This window comes from Hippoglossus hippoglossus, chromosome 13 (genome assembly GCF_009819705.1).
Source record: "Hippoglossus hippoglossus isolate fHipHip1 chromosome 13, fHipHip1.pri, whole genome shotgun sequence".
In the NCBI taxonomy this organism is placed as follows: domain Eukaryota; kingdom Metazoa; phylum Chordata; class Actinopteri; order Pleuronectiformes; family Pleuronectidae; genus Hippoglossus; species Hippoglossus hippoglossus.
In genome coordinates, this window is record NC_047163.1 from 4663636 (window position 1) to 4684565 (window position 20930).

Here is a 20930-nt window from a genome sequence, read left to right on the forward strand (position 1 = left end):
AACTGTTTAATCCAAAGACAAACCGCAGGGGCTGACACTGATTTAAGTTTAACTTCAGGTCCTTTCAGTGCTGAACAGCAGGATAAAGCCGGGACAGCACTGAAGCAGCTCTCCTTATGTCTTTGCTTCCTCTCTGAGTTGCAGGAGGATGTGTTCAGGCTGGTTACTCCCACCAGCGTGTGCAGAAACTGAAGAGAAATATCTGTGACAAATATCTCCCGCTGAACCAAAAATGGTCCACCTCTTTGACTGCGGCTCTGAACTTTGCAGACCTTGCTTCAGAGAGTTCCGTGCATTTCCCGAGGCTAAATATTGACTCGGAGTTTCAACTCTCTCTCTCTCTTATGGTGCTCAGGAGGAGAAGGAAGGGAAAAAAAGGGACATAGTCTTGCCCGTAGCCATCTGCATGACCTATAACACAACATGTCCAGGAACAGGGGAAGGCTAACCTCTAGTAAGCAACAGTAGTTTGAAAACCAACTCACCATCAGCAGTCGCAGTGGCAGGAGCATACAGGTTCCCTGAGCCAGTTTTAACTAAGAATGAATTGGGGCCAAACTCATCCTCAGAGTCAGAGTCCTGGGCTGGCTGAGCCGCACAGTTACCTAGCAACCCTCCCTTGCACTCATTGGCTGCAATGGAAGGGGGAGGGTATGGGAGCTGCTCAACAGGGGAGGAGGAGGCGGATGAACAATGCAGCGGAGGACCTGTAGACCACAAACAGAGACAACACATGGGGGGGAAATGAAACACACCCAAACACAGGCAACATCATATAAGAGCAAAAACACACAAACGCACACACACACACACACACAAACATGCAAGAGTTAATTCTGACACTTCAAAAAATAAAAAGAAAGAAAAACAGCGACACATCTGCCTTTGTCTCCGCCACCTCACCCCAGCTGGGACGAACAATACAAACAAGTGAAAAGACTGTGAGATAGAATAAGAAAAGGTAAACATCTGCCACCGGTTTGGAGAAAGAAAAACAACAAAACAGCCTTTTTAGGACGTTAAAGGCAAAAATATAGAACAACAATTGCGGCTCAAATCTTATAAAAAAAGAAGCTGATTGGTTAGTGCATGCAAACATCAGAGCAGAGCCGCATAAGAATTCATAAAAACAAATTAAAAAAAACTTTGACCTCAGTTTTAAAAATGTTTCTGATAAACTACGCTTCTCCAAATGATGCTGGCAGATTCAGACGTGTTTACAGCAGCCGTGCGAATATGTTCCTGAAATAAGGCGGAGTCGTTAATATCATCTCCTGTGGAAACGCATAAAAAAAACGCTGCCAGCCAAGAAATGAATCCACCCTGAAACAATCCTTCCTCCTGCTTCTGTGTCCATCTCAGCTTTCCTGCTTGTCAGTAGCATAAAATACCACAGTCATCAGACCGGACACTCACCTTAACAGCACAGTATGAATAATTTACAGGTGTGATTATTTATAGCCTCTTGTTATATAGCGATGTGCGACCCCAATTCTTACACATCACGCAGTTTCTCTATTTTTTCCCTCCCAGGCTTATTGACTCCAATCCCCGCGCTGTCATGGAATGTTAAATCTCCACAGAGCTCCTATTAATGTATGATTAACTTTTGATTCGGCGCTGTGCCGCGCTGAAAATGGGAGTACTTCAGAAAACGCGACCGCGGCGAACAAAGCCATCAGTTTAGTGCTCTCCCCGTCTTCCCATCAGTCCGCTGGCCTCGACGCTGAAATTCCTGCTGACTGGACTGTCATCCATCAGCAGAGAAGATACATTTCTCCTCGCTCTGTAATGATCCCTGAAGAGCATTAAAATACGACTCACTGACTCGCATCTAATTAGGAAACAATTAGCGATATTAACATATCAGCCGCAGCCCCTACACAAGCAGCAAAACGTCCACTGCCCCAGAGAGTCACAGTTTGTGCTTTCTATATACTCCACAACACACACTTCATTTCTCCCTCAACCCTCTGATGCCGATGCAGTAATGGGTGCAGAGGCACAGTCGCCATGCTGCGGGTTAATGACTGTGACACTGCTGTGCTTGAATATACAGCGACACACGAGCGGGAGAGGAGCTGTTGAAAACAGCATCATTACAGTCATTCCCAGAATCCCTCAGATATACATCTGAGACCTTCGCATTTAACGTGCGTCAAAACAACAAGACCCTTGCTGCCGCACCAAGTGGCGCCCGATGAGCTGGTATATATCTGCCGCTTTGAAAGATCAAGAGCGAAAATGTCGACATGAAAAGAAAAAAGACAAAAAAACCGAGCTCCGCCAGGTCCTCGGCAGAATATTACAGCTTTTACCTTCAAGCGAGAGTTGATCAATGAGACAAGAGGAGATTAAAGTCTGCTAAAAATGGTCAAAGTCATAACCTAAATGAGGTCAAGGTAGTCACGCTCGGCGGACGTTATTCTTTCGCACAAAGGTTTTACTGTCTCGCTGTGTTTAATTAACACAGTGGGTTCATGCGTGAGCCGCACGCACCGACTGGGGGAGAAGCCGCCACTTGAGACGGCCAGAGAAGTTTCTGTGGCTGCTGTGGGAGTTGATTGACTTCGCCTTCACTCGAGATGTAGCGGCAGCAGAGAGGGAACCTTTACTTAAAAGCCCCGGCTTTAGTTCCTGACAGCTGCAGGAGGCAGCAGTGACTTTGGCCCGGCTGCAAACATTGACCACCACTCACTGCATTATAGGTGTTAATCAGCTCATTAGTAATCCAATTAAAATCCCAGACGAACAAATTGGGTGGCTGTGATCTGCAGGTGATGATTACTGGTAATGATATTGGAGCATTTAGTGCAACACCCTCTCCCACAGGACACAATCCCACATACATGTCCGGGAATATGAAGGATGTTGTATCATGACGGTGTAGTATTTAATTCTATCAGTAAATAATCATGAAATCTTACACTCTGATCATATTAAAGTAGATTAACTTTGATAAGATTCATTAAAAGCTGTTTTTATTATTATTGTAGTATTATACTTCAACCGTCTGCATTGTGAGACTTAACAAAAGACGTTCACGCAACAATAATTCAAAAGAAGTAAACTTTATATCAAAGCTCTGGTTCAAAGAATGACATTTATTTCCAAGGGAAAACAACAACAGTATGTGGTGCCAGTAAGAGAAGCCGAACGGCAGCAGAAACATGAATGTGGGCGGACGGCTGCGCGTCAATATTTCTTTATTTCCTACAAACCTACAACTTACAATGAAGAAGAAAGAACGTGTAACTGTGTTGTACTCGGAGACTGTGAGAGGACGCCGTGTGTTGGCAGTCGTGCAGAGACGGAGAAGATCTGTTTGCAGGGATGTTTCTCCTGTAGATTAAACTGCAAATTTATTTTTTCCTGGAAATCACTTCTTCTTCTTTGCTGCTTCACAACTGCTGAGCTGCCACTGGCAAGTATAGTTCTCAGAGCGGCTAAAAAGAAATTATTGCGATGTAGCATTAGCCAGAGCTACATTAAATATCAGCAATTTCATGCTGGAGAATCCCACGATAGATTATTAGCAACGGCATAAAGCTTTTGTTTATTATTTTCCAGTTACGACTCTCAAACTAGATAATCAAAGAAGTTCTATAGCGTTGATTCTCTTTATGCATTTGTTTTTCAAAGGCCAAACAACGATAGCAACCATCACTTCCACACAGGGTGAGTAGCACCCAGCTGTTAAAATACATAAGCTTTGTTTTTAAATGCACTGGCATGGGATCGGTTCTCGTTATCGGGGCCGATACGCAGGAAGTTGTGGGATCAGAATCTGCGTCAGGAAGAGAAAAATGAAATCCCCACATCTGATTGAAAGCTTTCCCAGCAAGCGTCTAATACAAGTGTAGATATTTAAGGGAGAGCTACCTCTGCAGCTTAAGAAATCCATATGGGTTCACAAATCTCTAAAAGCTGAGGTTATATAAACTGTGATATCATCCAGCACGAGGCTGAAGCTGTGTCACCGTCTCTTCCCAAACCGAGAATCAGTTTCTGGGAAGAGGCCACATAAATCATTAAAAAGGCCATTTTGGAAAATGTGAATTATTGACAAACTATCAGCTAATAGAAGCATCAATATAAAAAATATGTTTCTGCCTTTAACACAATCTCACTGAAGGTTTTTTATCAACAGCATGACTTACAGCTGCTGAAGATATAGTATCTCCCATCTGTCACACCACTTTGATACCACACACCTTCATAGCAACACAAGGGCAGCAACTATCAGCTATTTCTACTACAAATTATTCTGTTGTTTAATTAATAAGTTGATAATTTGCTCCAGTAAAAGCATTGCATATTTTGTCTGACGCTCTTAAACCCCAAAACACATCGAATTTACAATCATAGAACAACAGCGAAAAGCTATTTCTCACATTTAAAAGGCCGGCACTAACGTTATTAGCGACGCTGACAATAAATTGCGCTTTCAAAATTGCTTCGTAATTCATTTTTACGTCAATCAACCAATCAATTAATCAACTAATTGCTTCGGCACTAAAACCAATAAACAATTACAAACTTCATAAGGATTTGTGGATACACTTTGTGCTCCAAAGACATTTTAAAACCTCTGTATATTATGTTAATGGGTTTAATCTGTGTATGCATGTGTAAGTGTGTGTGTGTGTGTGTGTGTGTGTGTGTGTGTGTGTGTGTGTGTGTGTGTGTGTGTGTGTGTATGTGTGTGTGTGTGTGTGTGTGTGTGTGTGTGTGTGTGTGTGTGTGTGTGTGTGTGTGTGTGTGTGTGTGTGTGTGTTTCTGGTTGTGTATATATGGTGATGAGTGATGAAAACGCCAGCCCACACCCACGGTCACTGCAAACATTAATGTGGGGACTGGGATGCAGAATCATGCGCCGGAAACCATGTGCATGAGACTGAGGCAGAATCAGTCATTACTACTGCGTGAAAATATACATTTAATTCATTTGCGTTTAAGTTCTTTTCGAGGAAAATAAACTTCAGAGCGAGGATGCTACCACGAGAGAAGAAAATCGAGTGAGAAGAGCGAATATCTCTCAACTGAGGAGTCCTTATTTTTAATCCTCTCGCTCGAAACCAAGCTAATCGTTCTCATCTCGCCTCTAACTGCCGTGAATTCTGAGGCTATACATTGAATTTCAGATGGATCAGAGGAGATGAAAGCCGTCGCTCTTCAATTCATCGTAACCACCCTGGTTAAACGCGCTGCACGCTCACGGTACCAAAGCGTGGTGAAGCGGACGTGTCACTCCACGGTGGCAGCAGGAATTATCTGCTGCTAATTCTGCACTCACATCTTAGTTAGGGGGTGTTAACCATTAACCGTTTGACACATTAGCCAACTAATACGAATTTGGACAGATGTGCACCAGACTGACCCCAGAACATGTGGCTGTATCTGAGCCGGCCTGTTAATGAGGGTTGATTTTTGTGATTGCCCGCTGTACACGTCGTCAGTTTACCCTGTTGCACATCGTGGTGACTGCACGGCCGTCACGGTTGCAGGAATGGGCGCGGCTACTGCAGAAAGGTTTCGCTGATGTCAGCCTCCCTAAGACGCTAAAAAACCTGGAAGTATTGACGTTTTTACGGTCCACTGGATTTCTCCCCCGACGGAGACAAACTGTTTATGCTGTTGTGTGCAGTTAACCCCCTTAGATGTTGCATCAGACACTCGTCCATTAAATATATTTTTGATCCTGTTGGTTTATGGTTAATAAACAGTCAACATGCGTCTGTTATCTGTTGGAAAAGGAATTCAAAATGTACATCCCATATCTTAACATTTGTAAATGACAAGTGTTTCCAAATTGGTCATTGATAGTAATCGTACAGTAAAATGATGTATACTTTGTTCCTAGCATCAATTTAACTATAGGAGGATTCTCAACCTGTGGTAGCGTGTTCAAAGCTATTGTCATATCTGTAGCTGTCTGACTCTGATCACCATCCTCCTCTTCCTCGCTCGTGTTCTTCCTGCTCACACTGAAATGCACAGCTCTGTTCTTGTGCAGGCACATGGCAGGAATCTGTATTTCCTAAGGTGCAGTGGGTTTTTATTCCTTGCCTGCGCCTTCTTGGTATTTTGCAGTGAACGTCGGTAACGTGCCGCAGTGTTGACACAATCCTTCCTGTCGCTGGCAACCAGGAGAGCAGGGCATTGTTGATTTAGGGGCGAGCAACTCACCACATTTTCTCTCCTCACCCTGTCTGCTCACACCGAGTCAATGGCGTACCACAGCTGCAAGCATGTTCTGTGATATTCACATCGCTAATTGGAGGAAGCACACCTTCTTTAAAAGTGTTCATTTCAGCTGATTAATTCCCTTTGGAGTCGCACGAAGGCGGCAGGTATTTGTCCCTTCTGCAGTTTCTAATTTGAGTGGCACACATTGTGAAAGTGCGATTACGCACACCACATCCTCTGGTAACCTTGATTAAATCTAACACGGGGCTCTTTGCAAAGTCACCGCACAAACTTCTGTGTTCTTGTGAACTGTCAGAGTTGTATTTGGATATTCTTCACAGTCTTGACGCGGTTTTAAATCAGCTGCGGCGTTGGGGACGCAGGCGTCCTGAGGACCTTGTTATAAATGTCTGTCTACTGTTGATATTAATCCTGCACACAGGCCTTAAGTAACTGCCGGGGCTAAACTAAATATTACAGAGTGGGTGATCATAATGAATCATGAGCAGGGTGTGCTCTGGAGTTCTGGGTGGAAATGAACCTTGAGTTTTCATGTTGTTTAGACAAGAACACTAAGTCATAGTAACTAATGTATACGGTCATGTGAGCGTTGCAATAAAACATCAGGGATCTACTGTAAGTCTGTTCGAATGGGGAAAAGGAAACAGTTGGTTTAATAAATAAGCTTAATATGTCAAACCTAATGCAAATAATAGTCTATTAATTGAGTTACATGTGCCTACAAGGGACTTTGGCACACAAAGGTACCTTAATTGGACATTTAATAGCTTTTAAATTGCCTTAGCTATTTCCCTTTTCGCTTTTTACTTGGTCCCCCCCGCCCAATGATGTCCTGTAGCTCAGCTCAAGTGTCCCAGTGTTTACAGTGTGCAACACGAATGTTCACAAGGCCCGGATCAAGTTGTCCTGGAAATGTCATGCAACACAAAGGTCTTAGAGCCACTAAACCCTTGAAAGGACGCTTGATGCCCCTTTTGATTTGAAGTTTTTTTTCCCCGAACTCACTGGCAGTATGTGACGCTGCCACGACTGATTAAATGTGCCCTCTCGCCTGTAGTATCACTGCTCTTTGTCTGGATTGATCTTCAAAGAGTGTGGAGAGGCTGCGTTAGTCCTGCCTTTGTGCCGCCGGCAGTCTGAGAAATTTAATGTGTTAGTGACGTCAGTGAGGAAATTAAGCTTCACATAGGTGTTTTTGTAATGTGACACGAAAGATGTGGTAACAACAGACAAACACAGTGGCTGAGGTTGTGTGACATGACTGCAGAGAGAATTACATCAAATTAAAAATCTGTCAAACGTCAGAGATGACGGTGTTTAGTATTATTTGCTGTCTTAGGACTGAGTGAGCTGTTTGGTGTCTCTCTGGCAATGTTGGATATACAGGATAATTAGTTTCTTGATTTTCAGATATGTAATTATTTCTAGTTATTATTATCCTATAAATACGTTTTTAAATCCACAAAGATTTACTAAAAACACAATTTTGTGTGTGTGTGTTAGAGTGTGTGTGTGTGTGTGTGTGTGTGTGTGTGTGTGTGTGTGTGTGTGTGTGTGTGCTTGTGCATATAAACTGTTTAACCGATAGGTCACGAACGTTTTTGTTGATTAACGGTTTGATTTGTTTCAGCAAATGTGAAAAACTACAGTAATAAGTATAAGCTGTAGTTTAACTTTATGACAGAGGCAGAAGATATAAATCACATATGCATAAACCCAATTTATCACTCAGTCACTTTTCATGTGCTTGATATCGATACTGGTCAACTATTGTAGCTGGTCAATGAATATTCAAATCATAAATGCATCATAAATATGTGTATCTTACATATATCCACTTATATTATACAGTCACATTCCATCTCAATGAGACGCCACTGGATTCACGTGAGTTTATCAGACGGACAAAGCAACATTTGAAATCGCAAAAATAATCACAATATTGCTTGAATAAATAAGATGAAGCTAAATGATCTAAACTCATTGTAGTGACAACAAGTAATAAAAATTAATTCAATCTGTAAAAGGTTTCGAAATCCTTACAAGTCATTGGTGTTTGTGCTCAGGTAATAATTACCAGAGCTCTCCAGGCTGCACACACAGCTTAATTCTGGATTTTGCATTATTAGGATTCTCAAATTGACGTAATTGTTTTCTATTGCACAGCTGCAAGCCACAACTAGCCTTTTATGAAATAAATACTTGATAGGTGATCTAATCTAAATCAAGAAAACCAAAAAAACGATTGAGCGTGCAGCACAAAGGGACAGTTCGGATAAAGCCACACGCCTGAAGCATCACATGCAAGTGATAAGCTGCATTGTAATTATCGAGCAAACATTGCAGACGTGTGGTTTTAATGCAATATTGTAAAATGAAAGTTTCTTCACAAGAATTTACCCAATTGATGTGGTGCAAATTTTATGGATCTGTCCCAAACTCAAACTGTACGATGATCAACACAAATACACACACTTGAAAAAAAAAAAGAAGTGGAAAATGAGCTTTTATGAGTCGACATCGGAGAAACGATAACAATTTCTCTGACTGTGCCGTTTACCTGCTCGGGATCAATATCTATGCAGCCAACATAATGTATGATGAGGCAAGAAAACTAATTGTAATCCTGCACCTGTAAATGTTTTTTTGTGTGGACATGCCTGCCCATTACTGAGAAAATGGAAATTATAAATGAGCGTAATAAAAAAGCATTACCACACAAGGCACAATTCCATTTAAGGCTGACCCACAACATTTCTATCAGCACTTTAAACCCAGCATCCATTACTTACAACTGCCGTGCGCTCTTTAGGAGATGCTGAAAGACAAATTATAAATGCTTCGCTAATATGCAACCAGAAAACAAGCAGAGGAAATATCTCTGACTCTGACTGCGGCGGTTGTGTCGCCTGCAGGACAGTTTGGACGATAGAATCCGAATCAACACGTCACCTGCATCAAGTTCTGCCAACAACAATACCATCATTGCATTCGATTACAAACAAGGAAGATTTACGTCTCACGTGTAACGTCACCGTATCACGTGATGTCCAAACCTCCCAGGAGCAAAGCTGCTGCAGTTTTCTGAGTCAGGTGCTGCAGTTCTCCTCCGGCTGAATCACCCCCGTGACGACACAACGCGGCCCTTTCATTGGCTTAAGGCTTTTCCGACATGCGTGACGTGTGGTGGGTTTAAATTCCAAGAACTTCCAGGACCTGTTATCTCGTCCAGGAGCGAACGCAATTTATTAGATCTCCACCTTCTGGAAGATCATGTTTTAGATATGGGCACCAACATGGTAGTTCTTAATTTGGAGGAGCAGAGCTGTTTTGTTCAGGAGTTTGTCCCCATGTGTTAAGGTTGTGTTAACATTGCAGCACATTCTGAATCAAACAACAGGTCGAAGAGGTGTTTTTCTCGTTGTATAGTCACAGTTTGCAGTTTCTGAAGAGAGTGAACAAGACTATTTTCAACAGGGTTTGAATTTATAAAGTTTTTCAGGTTACGTTATCTACACAGACCAGGATTTGGCCTCAGTCTGATGAGTTCAGGAGTCTTTCTAGAGAAACTTTCTTCATATGGGGTAAGATGTAAAAAGACTCAACCTGAAAAACAGCATTTTTATCCCACATATTCATAATTGCACGGAGCCAGCTGACTTAGCGATACAGCTCGTTAATTACAACTTTCTCCTAAGATGAATCGCATCACATGTACATTATGGAGAAGGTTATTCCTCCCGAATCACAGGAGCACCTGGACTAAACCTCATTTCATCCCTATTTTGAGACAATAAACATGTCCATCTCTAAATGGATGTCTTGAATTGCCAATTAAGCTTAATTAAGTAGAATCACATTGTTGAGAGGAGAAACTTTAAGCTGATGAAATGTCATCATGTGAAGAACAAACACAAATGCGGTGCTAGGTAGAAACGCGTGATTTAGACGAAATTAGCAGTTGTCACATTTCCCATATGTTCGCAAGCCATGGATCCCAGACACGTCAGACATATGCCTCTCGCTCTTCTTCAAATGACACTATTATTAAAATGTAATTACTCAGTGATAATCTATTCATCTGCATGACGGAGGAGGAGGAGAATATCCAGAACAGTAGCAAACAAACCTCAGCACACAGCAGAATACATACCTGGGAATATATATAATATTTCCCTGGGAAGATGAAGAGAATGCCCGAGTGGCTGGGTCTAGAAAATGGCATTTCTTCTTCTCTGGCTGATAATAAGCACAGACTTCCTCCACAGTCGTCTCTGCCTGGCTTCTGCCACTCTCATCCACCGAGTCCACTCTATTTGTCTGTGCTGGAGAGACGGCGTGTGCCCCGGCGCTCCAGCCCAAAGACACCATCTGTTTCTACTTCTCTGCGACAAACAGGATGAATCGGGGCTAGAAATGTGAAATTGAAACCCTAAACGGAGCGAATGGAACTTTCTTGTGTTGGAGAGGAGAAACCTCGCCGGTGCTGCTTCACAGAAAAGTCCGGGAGGAGCAATTTCACCTCCTGCTAAATGTTTAGTGGACACATAACTGGAGAAGAGAATGAGCAAAACTCCTCTTCCAGAACTGAGTAATAACAATTTTCAAGACTCCTTACTCTTAAACTCCAAAGTTCAATTTTCTCTGCTCTTTACTTCACTAGAATCAATGTTGGTTCTGACATGGTCTGACGTTGCTAAATCCCTCCATGCAGCCCCATTCAAGCATCCCTGGGGCTTCTCTTTGTTCGAGGATGAAAAGTAAAGGTTCCAATCTCCTCACCTCTGGGCTGCTAACAACATCCTGCAGGCATGCGATGGCTGATTCTCAGGATCTCCTGGTGACAGTTTGTGACTAAACTCGACACAGAATTCTCCTCCAACTGCGAAAAAGTGCCATAAAAACAGGCTTATGGACGCATCCGCACCCAATCCCGACTTCAAAGCTTGCGCATGCTAATCAGCTTTAAATGGATGTTTCTAGGCCTCGATCTCAGATAGCTTGATCATCAACTGAGCCGACTTAAACTATGGCTGAGAAAACAATGCTAATAGTGGATAATTATCAGCTTTTACTCCGTCTGCACTGGCTGCTCTATTCCCACTCCCATCACACACAGAGGCTGGTGAATAAACACAATGGCATGAATAAATAATGACCCCACAATCCTCTTAAGGTCCCCGAATAGTGGGGGGAAAATAGACAAAAGTTTACTTTTGGTGTTTGAGAGCAAGCGGAGCCTGAAATTGTAAGCGACTCATTAGGGCTACATGTGGCTTGCCTGGGGCCTCGCTGAACAAAGATGGCAAGATCCCCATCCTGTCATTCCTCGGCACATTTTAGGCCTGGCCTAATAAAATTCTAAAGTATACCCTTAAGTAAAAGCTACACTCCCAATAAAAGATAGTAAAGAGCTAAAGCACTGCCTCAAAACAGCTGCAAAACCATCACAGCTTCCAAACTTCTGGAATCAACATTTTATGAGACGGAGTGAGGGAATTCTGGGAGTATTGAGGCGGCCACGTTTTACTTCATTCGTACGGATTTGCCGTGTTGTGTATAAACACTGCAGTGATGTGTACGCACACCTCTGTCAAAACATTACTTCCTCCTCTCATCATGCTCTCCAGATAGCTTACGTGAAAGCCCACTGTTTTTCATTTCAGACACTTTGTCAGTGTTAAAGAATTGATTTGTGAATGCCTCCCAGCTCCCACTGAGTGCATGACAGTTCAAAAGGCTATCTAAAGCGCATGCTGTCAAGGAGCCGGTGTTTTCTAAGTACTTATATAATTCATGCCAAGGTAAAACTTGAGCCGGTGAGAGTCTGCAACACGGCAAACAAGGGATTGTTTATAATGGGAGTAGTTAGGAGAACTTAAGAGGAGCACGGCTCTGACGTTGAATTGATTACTTGAGCAAAAAATATGGATCCTGATCTCGTCAGTGCAAAACATCTACGTGCATCTTTCACATCTCCTTTCCTGAAAAAAATACACAAGTATGTATTGAACACAGTGGTGAGGGCAGCGCACGCCTTCATATAATTGTTGAGGCTTCGGCCAAAAAACGAGGTGAGCCAATTTAAATGAATCACTTCCACTGAGGCGATGAATAGAAATGCTTTTGCCTGGGGTAGACGGGAGTCCGAGCAACTGGAGATGGGCAACGACTTGAACGCGACAATTAATCCTTTAACATTCTGTCAATCCTGCAGTAAATCAGAATGCAAATATATTTTTCATCGCTGAATATTACTCCGCCACATGGTTATTTTTAATTAAAGGTAGTGGTAGTGAGGAGGACCAGTATCCTGCAGCAGACTCTTTTTAATGGAACATCTTTACGAGGCCTCTAAACCTCTAACTTATAACTTTCTTATGAAGAAGATACAGTAAAACACATCTGTACGTGTCGAAGCCGTGATAAACAACAAATAAACAAATGTGTCCTTAGTTGATCCACAGGAACGAGAGCGATCAATAATTGATCAGTTAAAACAATTTGAAGCCTGATCCACAGTCCTTTAATCACTGCACTCCAACTTTTATCACTTGTTATTATTGTTGTGTTATTTTCCAGAATGAAATGCATCCGTGTTAAATATGTTATTTCCGAAATGCTTAGAAACGGCAACTGAGCATTAAAGTAAAAAAAGGTATCTTGTAATGAATCCTGTTTTCTCCACATTCAATTTTAATGACAGATTGTTTTTTTATATATATATTTAATGCCTGTTTTTCTGTTTCTTTTCATGCTCATAAATGCAGCATGTAATACGTCTGCTTTATTGTCCTGTGTAAACAGAGAGCCCGTGCAACAGTAAACAACAGTGACTGGACCGCGCTGTACGAATAACAGTCCACTGAATTAATTAAAAAACTAAAACAACAACAACTTCCCTCGATGCGTTTAATGACGCCCTGATCAAATCACTTTTTACAGCTCTGCGGTTTTCAAGATTAAAGGGTCTATGTGTAACATTCAGAAAAGCCTTGTTATTAATGACACTAGTGGCCGTTAAGAGAACTGCAGGCAGAATCTTGTTACGTGTCCATGAAACAGACCCCCCCCCCCAATTAAATTGATCTGACTTGACGAGGGAGATTTTCCCAGATAATTTGGCCACAAGTCTCCAATTAGAAATAGAACCACAGATTGACTGGCATCCGAGAGAGTTGGGGAAGATTTCATTTCATAAATTATGCTACAATCTGTTTCCTTATTGACAATAGGAAAAGGATTCTTACAAATAATCTATTTAAACTAAATGTACGAGCACAGTATGACTCCAAGGTTGCGTTAGGTTCGGAGACCGCTCCTCTTCACTGTCTTTGAAGCAAGGCTGACACTGAAAAGATGATGAAACCTATTACAAGGGTGGGACATGAATACATTTTTTTTTTAAAACACCAAAGTGAAAGTCTGACCCAGGATTGAAAAGCACCAAGCGTCCGTTTAGTGTTGGCTAACAAGCCGTATCCTACAGACTCTGTTGCAAGGTGAAATACAAGATGAGATCAATCCTTCCACTTCAAAAAACACTCCCAGACATCGGGGAAATCAGGACATCGGGGTCATCGCCCAGAATGTAAAACAAATTATTGTAATGTAATTTATCAACATAAACAAGGTTAGGGGGGAAAAAAGACACAACTTCCCTGTTCCTGCTGTTTTCTGTAGGGTTTTTATTTAAGTCTGACGTTGACATTTTGAGAACGTCTCGCTTCAGGTTGCCGTCCAGTCCCTAACTCGGCTGGAGAAACGTTTCCGTCGTTTCCCATTGGCACCAAATGAAATGCTCAAACTGTTAAACATCCCTAAAATCACTGTTAGTGCTCAGTCTGCTCAGATTGTCTCGATAGCCTCACGTGTCTCTACGCCCAAAAAACTTGACTATTCCCACAGAGCAGGCGTTGAGGTTCGGAGACGGAGAGGATGCAGCTCCGGTGCGACCTGCTGCAATTTATACGGCTGAGATAAGACTAATGTTTCTAGTGTGACAGCAGCACTTTAGGGGAACCTCTAAAGGCGAGAGGGGGGGGGGGGGGGGGGGAATCTAGAGCTTATGTCCGCAGCTATTTTCTTCAACATGCACAGGATGTGAAATTTCCCTGTGCCCTGCCACTTTCACCAGGAGCCGAATGATCCAGGAAGAACCTGAGCTGTCCGGCACAACAAGGTTTCGGGGAATCGCAAAAAATCCTGCATGTGCCCCCGTATCTAAGGAGGCTAATCTTATTTTGAAAACGTACAAGAAAGACAAAACCCTGAGAGAAGAAGTGGGAGTGTTGCAAATAATTAATCGCACAGATATATGATCATCAAAGTTATCACACACACAGGATCCTGCGTCCCAGGTGGCTCAAATCGAATGCTTTCAAGTTCATAAATAAAAACTTCAGCTAATTGCTTTTCACTAAAGATAACATTTAAAACTGTCTGCAACTTTATGCCAAAAGTATATATAGTGTTACCAGCAAACAATATCAAATAACTGGGAAATTGGTCTGTGTCTATATCGAGCTTTTCTCGTCTTGATGACCGCTCAAAGTGCATCACGGTGGTTTTGCCATTAACCCGTTCACACACACACACACACACACACACACACACACACACACACACACACACACACACACACACACACACACACACACACACACACACACACACACACACACACACACACACACACACACACACACACACACACACACACACACACACAGCATCTGTGTGTCTCCATTACACACAGCTGGTACAACAACTGAGGCCAGTTCTGGGTTCAGTATCTTGCCTTTGGCCGGTGAAATGGATGAGCTGGGGATCAAACCAACCTTCTGGATGGTGGACGACCCACTCTACCACCTGAGTCACAGCCGCTGACTAATAAGATAAGTTAGCAATGAGATAAAATCAATTATATTGTTGTAGAAGGTCTGAAAAATTATCTAATTAATTTTATACCAAAAACAACTCAGAACTGACCTGCATACCTGCTCGGTTTATTAAGGTTAGTATTATGTGCAGATCCAGAATCAGAAATCAGTGCACGGCTAAGCAGGGAAAGTATTCCCCCCCGAACCGACCATAAATATAACATGAGCATAGATAAGTGACTGTATGTTAAAAATGAATATTGCTGTGCAGAGGGACAGACGTTGGGAGGCTGCGTCGGGATGATCCTCGGCGGACGAGGGCTCATCCTGCTCCGTGTCGCGCACTGAGCTGTAGCGAGGCCCCTGAGCCCCGGTTGTAAGATGGGCCCCGATGTGCTGTTGGTTTAGACTGTCAGAGGCACTGGCAGTGGAGTGGGCATGCAACTCCACAGATAACAGCCCAAAACTGTCCACCCGGGCCTCTAAAACCCAGCAAATTAGCCTGCAAATGAGCCAGAGAATATCTCTACTAATCCATGATCTGAGCCGCGACTCTGCCAAAAAAGTAAACAAATAAATAACTTCACAAGAAATACTGGGGGAGGATATAACCGCGGCCGGGAGCTGGGAAACCACTAGTGATTTCTTTGAAGCATCGTTCTGCCTGATATTCTGCTTCCGCGACGCCCGTGACCGTTTCGGAACAAGCCTCCATGTCGCGCTCAATCTGGATGCAGGGAAATTACAGGACCCGGTATTACAGAAAACAATGTCCCCGACAGCAGATGATCACAGTCTCCGTGTCTGTCACAGATGCCAAAAGGCGACGATGCATCAGGATACCACTGTTTTTTAACAAAAGAGATTATATTCATCTCGGCAGGATGGCTGCTCATTAGCAATCCCAACTGTGTACAGGATTTAATTGTTTCTGTGACTCTTCATAAGACGACTTTAGTCACTTCTGTCATAACTCAGCCGATACAAATACTTACTGCTTTACTTGATCTGGATTCTTCAAGTGAGTTTCAAACTTGTTTGAACGATCGCTGTGTAATTCTGGACATGGAAGCGTCTTCTTAGAGAATATGGCAATATTTAGGAAAAGCTAGTTTCAGAAAAATAGGTTAATAAAAGCAACATACGGTAATAAAGATAGTTTACGTTGTCAGATCAACCCATGTGAGTTTTTTGTTTTGCTATTTGTATCAAGCCTTTTGAATTGTTTTATACAAAACACAAGCAGATTTAGGTTTATATTACCGGAGGTTCTCATCTTACTGAATATTCTACAGCATTCAGAGAATTACAAGTAATAGCTTGGTAAATTAAAAAAGACAATCACTCCCTATAGTCAGTTAAAACGTTTGTTTTAGTCTGTGAAAAGATTCAAGGTGAAGCATCTTACATAAAAGATGTTATTTATATATCTATATGTAATATGAGAATAATTACATTTTAATGTGCACAAAGTTATCTGTCACTTAAACATACTGATATGTAAATGCTATACTGTGAATATATATTTTTCCTTTCCTAAAAGAACATTCTGTTAACAACTAAATGCTTTTGTATAAAGAATTAAGAATAAAAGACGGAAAGGCTTTATGGACTAAAATTCATTTTTTCAAACTAAAACTGATGAGACTCAGTAACAATATGACTCTCACGTATGACAATAGATTTTTCTGTCTTTAATTTTCATGCATAAATAGTGTAATTCATAATTTCATGTGGTCGTGTACCTTGTCCTGTGTTTAGGCACAATCAAGAAAGTCCATCTCTGTGGTCCCACCACACAGCGTTAAAACACGCTCTCACCCTTATACAGGAAGTGTCTAATTGGAAGTCTGATTCCACTTCACCCCACGAGCTCCGTATGTTGTGTTAAAGCTCCAGGGGAGAAAGTTCAAAGATAGAAATCACATCTTAAATGTGGAATATACATCAAAGCAATGTGCTGATTCTCCTCTGGATGACGAAGGATCAACAGCGTTTTCAGACGTTGCAACACTTCCTGGGTCAACTTAGGGTAAAAAAACAACAGAACGAGAGCCTTTAACAGAAGAAAATAACTAATTAAAAAGGTTAAATGTCCTATAATAATAATTACGTTGACCAATCACCCTCGAGCTCAGTTGGTGTTTTGCTACACAACGGAAATGTGGCTTGGGCCAAGAACAACAGGAGCGAGTAGAGCTGAGGACAGGTTCCTTCAATACTTCACTCTCAAACACAGCCAGGGGACAGGCTGATGTGTCGTCCCCCCCCCCCCCCCCGGCTCAAGTGCAAATCCACCAGAGATTTGCTTTTTCAGAGCCCTTCATCCTTTCAGGGCTGTGACACGCGTCGACGTCCAACACCTGTCCCTCAAACAGGAGTCAAGCTATGTTCAAAGATTTAGTAACTGAGCGCCGCCCGGAGCTCTTAACCTCAACCCCTTCAGCGGTTCAAAGTTTCGGCAGCGAGGGAATAAATCACCGTCAATGTGGGATACACGGCGTTCAACACGGATAAGGAAAAGTACTTCGAATTATTGCTCTAATATTATATGTCTTGTTTTACGAGAAGCTATAAGTATTATTCGAAGAGACAGAGGTAATCAAGTATTAATTCGTAGCCACTATTAGTAATTTTGTGTGATAATGTGCAAAGCAGATAAGCTTCATTAACATAACGCAATCTGAATAATAGAAGTTGGCTTTTATATCTCTGTATGGAAATCTAAGGTTATCAGCAGCAAGGGAGGCGGAAAGAAAACATCCTAATCTTGACAGCTGTAAACAAATCTGTGTAGAAAAAAATAGGGCGTGCGCGTTAAATCCTGATGAAAAGGACCGGCCACTTTTCATCTGACAACTCAACGTCAATAAATGGTGCTCTCACCCCCCCTCCGACTAAAAGCCCGATCACATCGGGAAATTAGCCACGATGTGCTTTGAAGGTAAAAATGCAGATTGATGACTCGTGTTTAATCACGAAGACCAAGAAAGGCAGAATTGAATTAAGAAACACGACGATCATTTGTCTTCAAGTCCGTTTTTTTGGTTTTTTATTTTTGCTTGCCACTTAATATCATTAGTCAGTGTTGTAGCCTCGTGATAAAAATGTGAAATGCTATAAAAACTATGAACAAAAAGCCACTATATATATACTTTATATAACATTTTGAATGATACTGCTGATGCTTTCTAAAAAACATCCTTCTTCCAGTGTTTCACAATCAAACTGGTCCCCTACTCGAAAATAAAACATGAAATTGCCATTTGTATGTTTCATTACGTCCAGTCGGCTTTAATGCGATTCCCTTTGTGCTGTCATAAACCCTCTCCTCCGTGCAGCAGGCCGGAGATTCAGCTGCCACTGAACACACGGATACATCGCACCAATCCTTGCGTCATCCCTCTGGATACCTGTAAGAATTTCTGAAATCGGGCTGAAGAATTTATTGAGGACTTGTTAAAAGTGCAGAAGGAGCCCGGCCTCCGTCGTTCGACCTGCTTCCTGTGTATACACTCGTTTTTTTTGTGCGATGGTTGTGAATGTGACATTTGCCATCGGGGCTGCTAATCATGTATTAGTGGCTGTTTCTGTGGCACATGCACTCTTATTATCATCAATATAATTACTGCTACTGGTCGAGCTCTGCTAAAAGGGAGTGTTGTGATTCCGTCGGTGCTGAAAACCAACAGTCAAGGCTGCGCTCTGATGGACTTTGAATGAATTTGACAAATGTCGATTTTGGAGACTTCAGACGCGTGTGAAGATCTCGACAGGCGCATCAGTTGCTCGAGTGTTGCAGTTATTCAAATTGAAAGGTTGTGGACGGACTTTCACAATAAAAATTTCAGCGGTGCTCCTGGAGGCGGTGCCCCGGAGCGATGCCTGTGCAGCTGGCAGGATTCGAGTAGTGAGAGATGATTAAAATTAATTAGCTCTAAAAAAAAAAATGTTACACAGTGGAGGACCCACACTGGCAAAATAAAACTACAAAAACCTACTGCCCCAGTATATATGTGTTCCTGGTTAGTCTGGGGTCTCTCCGTGTGGAGTTTGCATGTTCTCCACATATTCTGGAGGTGAAGGTAATTTGGGGGACTTTAAATTAACCATAGGTGTGTTGGACTGGTGCCTCTCCCCCATTATCAGCTGGGATTGGCTCCAGCTCCCCCCACGACCCTCAGAGGATAAGCGGTACAGATAAGGGGGGGATGGATGTCTTCCTTGGCGTCTCTCCTAAGACTCTGCTCTTCTGGATGGAGATTTGAGATGTTGGGTGATTCCTTCTCTTTAAGTCTGGGGGTCACAGCCCCACATGCTCGAAGCACCACTTTAGATTTCTCCCTCCACATCTGTTCCAGGTTGTTCTTTCAGCCCCTGGAACATCTAAACCTCCTCATGCTCCTTCCTCTTACTGTTTGAGCCAGTATGGATTTCCTTATGTTTCTCTCGTTCATCTTAGGTACAGGCTTGTGAACTATTAGGGGTCTAAACCCTCGGAGCTAAATTTTACAGTAATTTTTAATTATTTGTCATTACTCAAATCCTGTTTGCTGTAGGCATACATATAGGGTACATGTACCTGTGTGTGTGTGTGTGTGTGTGTGTGTGAGTGTGTATTCCCAGGAGGAGAGTGAAGGAAAGCAAAGTCAGTACACAAACTAACCAGCCACTGGAACTAATGACATTTTGTCCGTAGAAAAACACCAGTGTCAGTCACACGAGCATTTTTCCCATCAAAAAGAAACTGCGTAGGCCTCAGCCGCATTATTTCTCTCCACAGGTTATGGAACCCATGAATAACAAGAGTCCCTCAGCAGGCTTTTGTGGCTGCATCTCCACTGCTGGTTCTCATGGTTACAGAAATGTAAGAGTCTCGCCATAACAGTGGGGGGAAGGCTGAGATTAGAGCACACATCTGGATAAGCTTTAATGGGCCCAAACTCAGAAACAGCAGCCCTCTCCCAAACAAAGCAAGTCGGGCCGGCCTCCGTGCGGCTCGGCCTCGCTAGGATGTGCAGTGACTCAGCAGTCACAGGCAGAAGTGTTGTTAAGGGGCTCCCTATGGACCAGAGGCAGTATGGCTACAGGACACACACATACCTCCACATACTGCATTATTAATACTAACCAACACGCATACACACATACAGCAAGTCATCTATACGTGTTGACAGAACACACATGTGCAGACTCTAACAGTAGGTGGGGAACATAATTGCTTTGCCAGTGCTCAAAACCCCCTAAACACCAGTGATTGGAGGGGATCACTTATGTTTTCTGTCAATCAATGTAGCAGCAAATGTTATCATCTTATCACAGCTGGAAAACATCTGGAGTTAAGAGAAAGTCGTGTTCAGCAGGGGCAGGGGTGGGGGGGTTTACCTCACAGCGTGTACAGTAACAGACGCCTCGGAGTCACATGAGCCCTCAAAAAATATTCGCTGTTGCCTATTTGCATGAATTAAAACCAGGGTCAAGTGAGTCACACGTGAAGAGGGGGGGGAGCTGCCCAGCGGCTTGAATACATTAAAGCAGAGTAAATGGTTTGTTGATTCGCGGAGATTAAAGCACACACAAGCAGGTCCGCTCAATGGATTTTAATTAACTTGCCATATATAAATTGTATGTTATCAGGCATTACTGAATTAAACGCTGAATACAAGTGCTCTTGCTGCTTGGGTGAGTGGAATAAAAAGCTACTTAGAATCTCGATTGGGTCTCACAGATGCGGCGAGATGCCGCAGCTACGGGTGCACCGAGTACATATACCGGCCCCCTGAACAGCCATCCGAGGAGATTCTCTTTAATTATGTACAATGCAGCCAAAATCCAAGT

At 42.6% G+C, this 20930-nt stretch overlaps 1 protein-coding gene across 13 annotated transcripts in view; it reads right to left on the reverse strand.

The window, feature by feature from the left end:
* Positions 1 to 20930, reverse strand: part of tenm4 (teneurin transmembrane protein 4) — a 158210-nt gene that overhangs the window by 98344 nt on the left and 38936 nt on the right. For 11 of the 13 annotated variants that reach the window (XM_034604133.1, XM_034604131.1, XM_034604132.1 and 8 more), the window contains exon 4: positions 486 to 707. The exons of the other annotated variants lie outside the window; for them this stretch is intronic. In XM_034604133.1, the coding sequence (XP_034460024.1) occupies positions 486 to 707 (222 nt within the window). The remainder of the gene's footprint in view (positions 1 to 485; positions 708 to 20930) is intronic. 13 annotated transcript variants of the gene reach the window in all.